This window comes from Acyrthosiphon pisum, chromosome A3 (genome assembly GCF_005508785.2).
Source record: "Acyrthosiphon pisum isolate AL4f chromosome A3, pea_aphid_22Mar2018_4r6ur, whole genome shotgun sequence".
Lineage (NCBI taxonomy): Eukaryota > Metazoa > Arthropoda > Insecta > Hemiptera > Aphididae > Acyrthosiphon > Acyrthosiphon pisum.
Window position 1 is genome coordinate 17,143,961 of NC_042496.1, and position 12,598 is coordinate 17,156,558.

Consider the following 12,598-nt stretch of genomic DNA (forward strand, 5'->3'; position numbering starts at 1 on the left):
CTAGTTTCTGCTAGACTCTAGGTTTAAAAGCTCGTACAAATTTAATTTAATTTTCCCGTAAACTTGTTTTTTTGTTAAATGTTTATCAATTTTTCAAAGCTTAGATATAAATAGAAGAATTTTTATGAATTTCTGATTCAAAAAAATTTACCAATTTTTGTGATTTTAATGAATTTTGTCAACATTTTAACTTCAGGCGCACATAAAAAACTATTGTGGAATTACGCTCAACTTTTTTTTAATTTCCAATAAATCAATTATTATGAGGAATGTTATATTATATTTTCCAAGTTTTGACTGACAGAACATTTTTTATCGACTATAGTTAAGAAAAAACTAACAATACTCAAATTTTCTTATGGCTATAAATAGCTCAAAAAGTTATCTAGTGGAATATTTCAAAAATGTTTTGATATATTTGCTTATTTTTTTTAGGATTAGGTAAACTAAAAAAAAAATCTATCTTTTCAAAAACTGGTTTTGCGTAAGAATCTCAGTTTTTTCATATTTTTTTGTTCGGGCATCTAACGCTTTTAAAAACTATTGGACATTTTTACTTTTGACCCCCTAAAGTAACATCTAAAAGAACCTCCTGAAAAGATACTGTTGGAGAAAATTGAACCACGTTTACTATCCCAATCCCAAAAAGTAATGACGGACACATAAAAAACGCACAGACATCATCGTAATATCGTAAATTCCCCTTACGGGGACCACGGACTAAGATAGATAGATAGAATATAGTCCGCACCACGGTCGTGGAAGTCCGTGATGGGGACAAAGACTTAAGGATGATAAAAACCGACTGCCACTAAAAAATGATATGAGATTGGCTACACTGATCAACAATGATGCTGATTTGAAGAATAACGGCATCACGTTAGTCGTGGTTACTGGTAGAATTTTATGACTCCATCGAAATCATCTAGTAATATGATATATCTTGTATTCTAAATTCTTGAGTGTTGACCGGCTTGACTGATTAACATGAATGTTTATGAATTTATGTTTATTGTTGTTGTTATTTGTTTTGCCAATACTCAATAGTGACTGTAGACTTATAAGTTATAGTTGTGAATTGTGATTGCAGACTTAACACTTTACACTTTCATAAATTATCAATTTTCCAATGATTGTACAGAATACGTTAAAATTTTACTTGTGATTACTACCCATAGTTTAAACATACTGACTAAATATTATATTAATTGCTCTGTCTACACCATTTGTTCGGTAAGTACGTTTGTCCACTGTTCACACAAATACTACACAGTCCATCTCATAATGTTCAACTAATCATGTTTTACGTTACCTATGTGTGTCTATGCAGACATTTTTTTTTTTTGTTATTGTTAACCTTTTGTCGTTTTCTAGTTTATTTGAATAACAAACACAATGGGTGAAATAATATCAGACCAAGAGCTACGTCGCCGTTTGTCGGTATTCAATGCAGTGGTCCCTCCAGTTACCAGTACTACCAGGAATTTGTTGTTGAAAAAGCTTGCAAGTCTTGAGGGTGGACAATCGGACAAAACAGCTGCTACTAGTAGTATGCCACCACCTAAGTTAAGGAGTTCGGCTAATGGTACCAATGAGTCGATTATGATATCATCTTCTGTGGATGGAAAACACTCGCAACATAAGACATTTGACAGTATGAATAGTCCCAGGAAAAGCGCTCGTCAACAGCGAATGTATAAGGCTCCAGATCTATTTGATAACTCAGATTCTGAAGCCGATGTTGGCTCACTAGGACGGTCCATACTACCTGCCAATCCATACATAGCTAGTTCTTCTCCTAAATCAAATGAAACGTCTTTAATGAATGTATCCAATTGGAAAAATACACCTGACCATCAAAACTCATATGTATCGCCAGGTATATTATTAACTTTATTTTTAAATGTTTGCTCATTTTAATATTTTGATAGTTGAATGGTACTATTTACTCGTCACATTGTAACTCAATTTATAACTCAACAGAAACAAAAAATTCTCCAGAAAAAAAACGAGAAATACCATCAGAGAAAATAACATCTAAACTTTTTGACTCTCAAGTAATTAAAACATCACCAGACGGAATTAGTCGACAACTACGCTCGAGTTCTGTTACCAAAACTCCATCACATGCTGATCAAGCAATACAAAGATGGAAAGAAAAAATGATGAACCAATCACAGGGTAAGTACATCCCTAATTTTTTTCCCTAGCTTAAACTTATCACGTTATTTAAAAGTGTCGATATATGTACATATTATAATAAAACATTAGATACAACATTTTATCATTGATTATAAATACTAGCATAGTATAAAATTAAATGTATACTCGTGACGTCGTCTTGAGTTTATTGTTGGTTACCTATATAAATTATACATTTCCCCTTAACAAAATATGCGCAGTCTTATCATTGAGCATATTTCTTATTCCTTATAGTATGAATACTAGTATTTGTAATCAATGATATTATGTTTGATTAATAATTTTCAGATAAAGAAACTCTATCAAAGCCTTCGCTATTTAATTCACCGTCTCCTATTTCAAAAATAACTTCAAGAAGCTTAAGGTTTGCTAAGAAATTTTCCATTACCACAAAATATTAATATATCTATGTAAAATGTATAAATATTATTTTTACCTAGGAAAAACTATCAATCTGCACAGCAAAAGAGTCTGATAAATTATACAAAAAACACTCAACATATCATTCTCCTTTTTGTTGGATTTTTTGTAGTAATTTTTGGATTATACTTCATTTCAGTACAACCAACTACAGCTGTATTACCGCCAAGTAATTAAACATGTTTAAGCTTATAACATTATATTTTAATTTGCTTTATCATTATTATTATCTTTATTATCATTATTAAGATTATTTTGAAAACTAGCTTTTAACTTGTTATTAAACAGGTCAAAATTTGAATATGTTTATTTTAACTGTAACACTTATCAGAAGTAAGCTGCTCAAAATAATCTTATACTCTAAGCTTTGAAAAGTAAATTATATAGTTTGATGAATAATATTTATTTATTATACACAAAAACTAAAATGGCCATATGTCCAGGTTTTAATTAATATATCCTAATTGTTTCAATATGACCAATTGTCCCTGAATTAAACTTCAATAACTTTTTTTAAAATTTCTAGTAAAAAATCAAGATCGTTTTATATATGATCAAGTTTATTACTTGATTGACTGACAACATGTATTTTAAAATTATTTTCCTATCTTGGTGATAATCAATATTGACGAATACAATCATTGTTTTTTTTTTTTAAATCACTATTATTATTATTTTATCATTTTTAGGTATTTTAAGCTCATTGTGTGCTAAAAAAGGTCTCCAAGGAGATAATTGCGATACAGAACAAGAAAAAGTACAACGTTTGTATAATTCATTAGTATCACAGGTACAAGATAAATACATAAAGAACCAATGTGACAAATCGGATATTGAGCCAATTGTAAATCCACAAACTGTATTTGAATATATTTCAACCCATGAAAATTTACCATCCAGGGAAATTGAAGAATTAGTTGAACTTTTTAAAAGCATCGCAAAAACCTATTCTGATTCACCAATTGGATTTGACACTTCATTTAAAGTCAATGTACAACCAAATTTACCAGTTCTCTGTGCAGTAAAACATATTTTTTCCAACATGTTCTATCTATTTACATGGATAGGAATAGGTATGTATATTCAATGTGTATTATTTAAAGTCTTAAAAGTTTTGTATTCTGTATATGCCACTATATCATTTTAAAGTTAAAACCTAACTACAAACTTTCCGTTATCTTTTTAAAATAATATTTATGTAATTATATTCAATGTAAACACATTCTAAAAAAAAATTTTACAATCTGAAATTTGATATTTTATTAGCATTTGAAATTTTTAATTGATGTATCAAATGTTATCAATGTACAATAGTATCAATGTTATACAAAGTTTGTCGTTTTGTTTGTCGGACAAACATTGTGACACGGGATTTTCATAATGGTATAAGATGGCTGACCCAGCAATGCTATTGTATATTTGAAACAATTATAAAATACATCATTTGGCCATGAGTAAAACATTCTTTTCGTAGGTCGTCCCTACTAATTCGAAGGTTGGGTAAAAGAATTTTTGAAATAGGTTCAGTAGTTCCAGAGATTACTTTCAACAACGGCAACTAACAACTCCACTTTATAAAATAAAGTATAGAAGTATATATATATTGACAAAAAAAAAAAATACAAATCAACAACCATGCCCGATTACCAATATATAATACACTGTTGCGCCACTGTTGTATTTTTTACATCCAAATTTCCTACTTTTTCGGTAGATTTTCCAAAAATTTTCTTTCGTAAAAACCTTCTCCTGGAAATTACGAATTTATGAGTTTATGAGTTTATTTATAAATTTATTATTTCTTATGTATAAGTGCATTATGTGTTTACAACCACCCAGAAAATCTCTAGCCCTAGTTTGAGAATCACTTCGTCAAAACATGAAAATACATATTATTATATATTTTATGTGAACAAATTTAATATTATATAAATATATATTTATTATTTTCAGTGGCCCTGTCAATTGTAGGTCTTTATTTTATTATATGCTACATCTCAACGAAAAGTGAAAACTATAAGCAGGAAGTGAACCAATTAGTTGAAAATACAATTGATTTACTAAAAGAACAAGCACAAAATAAACCAAATGAAAGTTATCTACCCATTATTCATATACGTGATCATTTGATTCCATTCAATGAGAGACAAGGTAACATTAACCATTTTTTTTTAACATTAATACATTTTTTCAAAGTTAATATTTTATTTTTCAGCAAAATCTAAAATTTGGGCTGAAGTAGTTCAATACTTTACTGAATCAGAATCTAGTGTAAGATCTGAAGTTCAAGAAATTGACGGTGAAGACTTTCAAGTGTGGAGATGGGTTCAACCTATGTCACCTGGTATATAGTATGAGTTATGCTAAATGTTATGCAACATAATGACATTAATTAAGTGACAATTAACATATCTCATAATTTTTATAAACAATTTTGTTTTTACTTAATGTTTATAAACCTTAACATGTTCAAACAATCAAGCATAAAATAGTTTTATTATATGAACAAATGTTTAACTGTAAGTACTTAAAGTTAATTGTATTATTAAGTTTTATTATTAATTGATCAAATTGTTACATTAATAGTAACTAATAGCCTTCATATTTTTGTACAAAACAAAAATAAAACAACATATTATATTTTCTGTTGCGTTACTTATTTAGAATTAAATAAACAGACATTTTATCAAAACAATATTCATATTATCCACTTGTAGTTGAGATTATAATTTATAATAATTGAATAATTAATTGTAAACATTTTCATACTCACTCACCTTTTAAACTTTCTCTGGACTTCCACAAATAATTTAAGACCAAAATGAGCTAAATCGGTCCAGTCATTCTCGAGTTTTAGCGAGACTAACAAACAGCATTAGATTTTTATATATATAGATAATTAGTAGTCAGGGGTTAAAGTGGGAGAGGGGGACGTGGGAAGACTCAGTTCCCCTACCTCTGACGGCAGTTAAAAAGCGTCCCCTTTGACAAATTAGGATTTTATACAGTAGACATACATAAAAATATATATGGAACGCTTAAAACTATATGGAGACATCAGTCCCCTCTGGAATTTTTTCCCACTTTAACCCCTGGTACCATTTCAGTTTAACTGTTTAACCATCTGAGGAAATCCTTAATGTAGAGAAAACAATATCATAGGGAACAGCAATCCATTTAATGCATTTTTTTTTTATTGCGAACTTAAATGTTTAATTAACTAAATTAGATTATGAACACCCCTCATGCATGTGTGAAAAATTTATGATGTATTGTTGAAATAAGAGTTGTCTATTTGAGTGAAAATAAACATTTTAAATTCGTAATAGTAAATATGCTAATTTAGATTTTGTTTTATCCTTATGTCTTATGTTTCTTGATTACCTAGCCACCTAAGTTATGTTTTTTTCAAATTATTATCTACTAACTATAGAATGTAACCATTATTCAACAGTCAAGTTTTAATTCAAATCAAAATTAAATAATCAAGTATTCACTTTTGTAGTGGGTCCTGGCGCATACTTATTGTATTCTTTTAAAGATTCGTTACAGTAAGATCTGGTTGAATTATATGCATCTATGACAATAACGTGTAAATACATTTTACTTAAATCTTTTATTTATCGTTGATACAAGATTAAAATATGTAACAATTTTTAATATTTATAATTTACAATATTAAGTTGGTGTATTAGGGTCCTTCACAGGGTAAAAATATACCGATATGTAGCGAATGGAATGAACTTGTAACATACAATCATGATAAAAAGACAGTCCATGTGTCACATGAAAAAAAACATTGGTCATAAAATATTACTTGAGTTCTAGTTGTGAAGAATTGACTCGCCCTTGGGGCAACTAAATATTTGTGTGTAAAACAAGCAGTAAGTTGTACGTGAAGAACTCGTTTCACGGGCACCCGTTTTCACGTGTGTCGTGTGTGTACCAGACAGTCTATACTTTCGATGAGGTTCCGGTTCCAGTACCTGGTCCATGTAACCACTTTTCACGTCATAGTAGCATGTCCGGTTGTCCCAAGGGCATCAGTCTTCACGAGCGTATCCCAGTCTATACTTTCGATAAAGTTTCAATTCTGAATATTCAAAGGGTAGCGGTGGTTCCAGTACCTCGTCCATGTAACCGTTCTTCACGGCAAAGTTGCATGCCCACTCGTCCCAAGGGCACCCGTTTTCCCGTGCGTATACTAGGCAGTCCAAGTGACCGTTCCCCGCGGCAAAGAGACATGTCCGCTTGTCCCAAGGGCACCCGTTTTCCCGTGCGTATACCAGGCAGTCCAGGTGACCGTTCATCGTGGCTTTGTCGCATGTCCGATTGTTCCAAGGGCACCAGTTTTCCCGTGCATATACTAGGCAGTCCAAGTGACCGTTCCCCGCGGCAAAGAGACATGTCCGCTTGTCCCAAGGGCACCCGTTTTCCCGTGCGTATACCAGGCAGTCCAGGTGACCGTTCATCGTGGCTTTGTCGCATGTCCGATTGTTCCAAGGGCACCCGTTTTCCCGTGCATATACCAGGCAATCCAAGTGACCGTTCATTGCGGCGTTGCTGCAAGTGTCCTCAATCCATAGGTATTCGCTTTCTTGGGCGTAACTTAGACACTCCAGATGCCCTCTACACCCAGCCTGATTGCACGGGTCGTTCCAGGGTACGCCAATCTCGTGAGCGAGTTTCAGGCAATTTATGTGCCCGTGCGACGCTGCCTCCTTGCATATGTTTAGAAACCTCTGTTTACTACGAGTTAGTATGTTTAGAAATATAACCCCTCGCTCAGCAATATCATTGACAACAGGTTTATTTTTAATTATAGATGCAGCTTTTTTGTAGTTTTCATTATTTTGCCAAGATGACGGATCAATTTTTAGGAATTCAGTATTTATTTTCAAGCGATTAAATAGTGTCATAGATTCTGAACATATAAAATCTTCAAGACCTTTGTTTAAAATTGAATCAACTTGGTATGGTTTGAGAATATATTGTTTTCTGAATTCGTCTTCGGAGTCCGTATTTAAAGCCGTTATCATTTTTTTCTTTGTTTCCACGGAGACATCCTCGTCAAAAAATGAGAATGTTGCAGCTTCTGGAGATAAATACCATAAATGTCCACACATTTTTTTTATGGATATATCTGAAATACTCTTATCGACTAACTGATATTTTATTAAATCTTTTAAAAATGTTAAATCTTGCAGTGGCGCACATGAAGTTAGAGGAGATTTAAACCAAACCTTTACATATAATTTAACAATAAACATGCATATACTAGCAATAGATATTTCTTCTCATTGTTTTAAATCAAACTGTTTTCGAAATATATATATTTTTAAACAGTATATTGCTTTGGCCATCCACCGTGCATGGTGTATGGCTCCAGGTATTTTAAATGAGAGTCCTCGTGGTGGTACTCCTCCAAGAAAAATTATGTTTAACTCTAACAGTTCCCCATATCTTCCCTTTTTTTATTTTATTGATATAGATTATAGTTAACAAAATAAACGTTCTATATTGAATGCCACAATGGTACTTTTTATCCACAAAATTATAAAAATAAACAAAATTTAGTATAAAAACGCTATTTGTTTGTAAAATAATAATTCTATGAAAAACAGTAAAGGATGTAAAATGTATAAAATAGTATTTTATACAAATATTGTTAGATAAAATTTTGTAAAAAATTAATATTTCATTGGTCAGAATTTAAAATATAAAATAATTTGTGAAAATCAAAAATAAATAAGTTTGGGGCTCTTGTGGCACGGCTTAACTCTTTCTGGTTGTCTTGAAACTTCTAATATTTCATTTTTATATCTAACTAAACCAATCTAGGGGGTTTCCCTTGAGAAATTTAAATATTTTTTAAAAACTGCCATATAAGGACCAGGCTATACTACATAAAATGTAAAATAGTATGGGGGTAAAAATTTCTTATATTCTTATATAATACAATATTAGTGTCACGCGCTTCCAAAACATAAGCAGTGTCTTTATTAATTCAAAAAAAAAATCTTTTGTGTTAAATTATGAAAAGGTAGGTAGCGCTTTTTGAAATGTTTGCGTTAAATTATTTTTAGATTCTGAGCCGAGCGATGAATGCATTGATTTTACATTGATGTGTTTTTTTTTTGTGTGATCACGGTTTGGGGCAGTAAAACGGCTTCGATTGTATTCAACATTATCTTGTTTGATGGGAAAGTGAATCTAGTTGGTGCATTCGGGAGGCCAAATTTTAAAATTCTCAAATACTTTTCAAAAGCGCTGGGAAAAATAACATAAAAATTAAGGACACGGGAATTTTCATGCAAAATTGGGTTTCAACAAAATAGATTTTGGTTTTTGGGTTAACAAATGAACAATATACATGACATTTTCACTAGTTGTTTATATTTGCACTTTATATACACGATAAAATTTTCAAAATATTTAAATTTGTTTTGAACTGTTTAGGAACATTTTCAGTTTCCAATTGTATTACTTAGTCTTTTTTCTATGAATGACAATAAAACTTTATTTGTTGGGTAAAAAAGTTTGAACATTTTATACAAGGCTCCTACTAATATATTGTCATTTGTCACAATGATATTTGAAAAATATTAAAATCCTTAGCCACAGTTTTTTTATATAAGCATTTAAAGTTCAAATCTTGACAAAATACCGAAAAACTACGAAAAGTAGTGCCTATATTATTTTCAGTTGAGAATTCATAAACATTTTTCTTTTTAAATCTAAGATTTGAAAACGCTATACAAGATTATTCTTAAGTTTGTCTACTTTTATCAAAAAAAAAAAATGTCTACAAGCAAATCAAATTACATTTTTATGAGTGTTTGAAGTTCATATTTTTACAATATTGAATATTCACTCGATTTCTCATATAGGTAACGGTTTTGTTATTTTGTTGTTATTCATATAAGTAAATATACAGGTAAATTAAATATTATTTTTATCCTTATCTATGTTTTCTTGTGTCTTAAAATGTTATGTTTATATTTTCAGAAAGCCAATGAATCATTGAGTGTTTCTGGTCCAAATATGTCTGCAAGTTCAGCTGTAGGTGGATATCAAAGTTTAACACCTGTTTCATCGAAATTTCCTAAAAGTTTATTTGATGGATTTGACACTCTTAAAGATTCCAAATTGGTAAATATAGATATAAAATCAGAATATTGTTTGTCATAGTTCAAATTTATTTTAAAAATATTATATAGTATATATAGTATATAATATTATATAGTATATGTGTTTATTTCTAATTTCTATATATTAATCAATGGAAACAGCTACTCCACCTTCAGCCGCTTCCACGTCTACATTACTTAATGACCCGAGTGCTACAAACCAACCAAAGGTAGGAATATATTTACAATGGAAAATTAGGTCCATCCATCATTTTGCCATTATTACATTTAACATTTATTTTTATACCAATATCATAAAATCATAAATGTTGACAAAAATTTGTCAACATTTGTTGTATTGCTTACATATAGTTACATGCTTTGTCATATAAGCTACGTAATACCAAATTTTCATTCAGCAAAACTGATTTTGTGTTGTTAGATTTACCTATTATCAAAATTATCCATATTTGTAAATTGTTTTTTTAGAAATATTTCAATTTTTTAAGCAAGTAATGTGTGTGTAAAATATTGCAACTTAAAAATGCTCATAACTTGCTTGAATATTACAATTTCAAATATCAAAGCTAACTACACAAAATTGGTTCCAATATACATTAAGTAGGTAGTCGAATTCCAGAAATTTGGGTAATGTTAATAACTTATTATAATTTCAATTATTTTTAGGTAAACGCAATCACAAATTTCCCTGGGATCTCCGCCGCACTATTAGATACGAGTTTAGAGGATGCTCGAAGAATCATCAGAACCAAAAAAGAAGAAATAAATAATTGTTTGGAAATAATAAGCGTACTACAACAGGATATAAATAAAGCTATTAGAAATCAACAGATTAGTTTTACAATTCAAAATTGCAGTTTTTAGAAAACGTGTACTTTCTATAATTCTATTCAAATCTATGCAATATTAATATATTCTATTAAACATTACTCATTAGGTAGTAGTTGATTTCCGGAAAATTTAAATTATGATAATAATTAATAAAATTATAATTGCATATTTTTTGGAATTTTGTTAAATACTACAGGAAAAATTGATTCATACCTACAACCCAACCGACAAACCTGGTGGAGGTGCACCTGATAATGACGCATAATTTTTTGCTGTACACGCTTGGTATTTTATATTTTATCCACTAATTCAAGTTACTAACTCTTAATAATAGTACCAAGTATTTTTTTTTTACCTTTAATGTTAAGAATCAATTCGTAAAATTCTAATATATAAATTAAAATGATTCTTAATTATTTAATTACCTTTTATTTTATTTCTACTTTTTACAACACTATCAATTATTAATTTTTTCTTGTAAGTTATTTACAAAATGTGAAGCTATTCATTTTACAAGATATTGATTATCAATGATGACAAAAGTAATTAATAATTATCATATTACCTATATAATAATTAATCGTTATCTTATTCGATATCTAATCATTCTAATATAATAAATCTATAGTGTTATTATTCGGTTTTATTATACCTAAATATTTTTATTCCAATATGAATTCTGGCGGCAATTCATTTTAATATTATCAAATATAATATCATGTACTGTGTATTGTACTATAATAATAAAATTATTGTATCGCCTATATAATATTATATTATACATATTATTTATTATTACAGGTATGCACTATGCACCATACGGTCGTAATGAATAATGATGTTGTGTACTTGTGTATCCGGAAATTTCATATATTCTGTAATACCACCCTCGGTTAAAATATATTAACCGTGGATACCACCGGTATATCACTGAGATTTGGTAGAAGAAATGCTAATATAACAGTTCTATCCATGAAAAATCATGGAAAGAAACATTAACAGAATCCAGATGGCAGTCTCTTGGGGGCTTCAGTATTCAAATTAAAAAAAATATATACACAATACGCATTTCATATTATACAGTTCACTGTTCAGTGATTATAATGGGTTACCCATTAAATTTATAAATCTTATATCTTATCGTGTATATTATCCAGGTCAAAGTGTATTGATACACCTGGATCCAGGTAATTTTTTCCCAATTTTAAGTCCCTATATTATCTGTGTTTTTTCAGTTCTTCTAAATCTACTGTTTCTGACGTATTATGGCATTTACAAAAAAAAAAAAAGAATTTCGGAAAAACGAGTTTTACGATATATCGAGACTAATAATATATCGCCAGGATCAATGCTCGAATTGGGGGGGGGGGGGTGCGCAAGGGGACGGAGCTCCCCTACTATTTTTATTTTTTTTTTGCGTACCCCTACTATTTTTTGTATGGTTTGTGTTGAATAATTGCGCCCTCGGAACGCAGTTTTTAAAATCGTTAGATTGAGCTCCTCTACTTATTTTTTCTCAATTCGAGCACTGGCCAGGATTGATATATCGAATTATAAATATCGATACATCCCTAAATGGGTATGCTATGCCACCATTTTGCGACTCATTTATCAATGATAAAATGATAAAATAAAGAGAGAGAAATTCATATTCACCATGACAAATTCTATAGGTATCATCACAGTTGTACTAGTTTTGCGCAGTAGATACGCATTTTCTTCACCTCCGGCCAATATCGTAGTTCTCAATTTCTCATTGGTTGATTTTGTTCTATGTTATATAATATTATGTTTGTAAACGATTTACAGCCAATAAGAACTACGATATAGGCGAAGTAAACAGCGGAGGTTGCGTATCAAAATGCTGTGATGATATACCTATATAATTTGTCATGATATCCACATAACAATATTACCTGTATCTATAGTGCCCTGGTATCGGCTCCCGGCGGCGTAAGCACCCACTACCATGGTTACGCTCGTAGCAAGCTGAT

General features: G+C 30.3%; 1 protein-coding gene across 1 annotated transcript; it reads left to right on the forward strand.

The window, feature by feature from the left end:
• The first annotated feature begins 907 nt into the window (after positions 1-907).
• On the forward strand, positions 908-5,267 carry LOC100160809. The gene is made up of 8 exons (XM_001942633.5): positions 908-1,233; positions 1,375-1,879; positions 1,984-2,181; positions 2,491-2,566; positions 2,643-2,791; positions 3,312-3,695; positions 4,576-4,773; positions 4,838-5,267. The coding sequence occupies exons 2-8, from the start codon at positions 1,396-1,398 to the stop codon at positions 4,972-4,974; spliced, it is 1,626 nt and encodes a 541-aa protein (XP_001942668.1). The 5' UTR covers positions 908-1,233; positions 1,375-1,395; the 3' UTR covers positions 4,975-5,267.
• Positions 5,268-12,598: the final 7,331 nt, after the last annotated feature.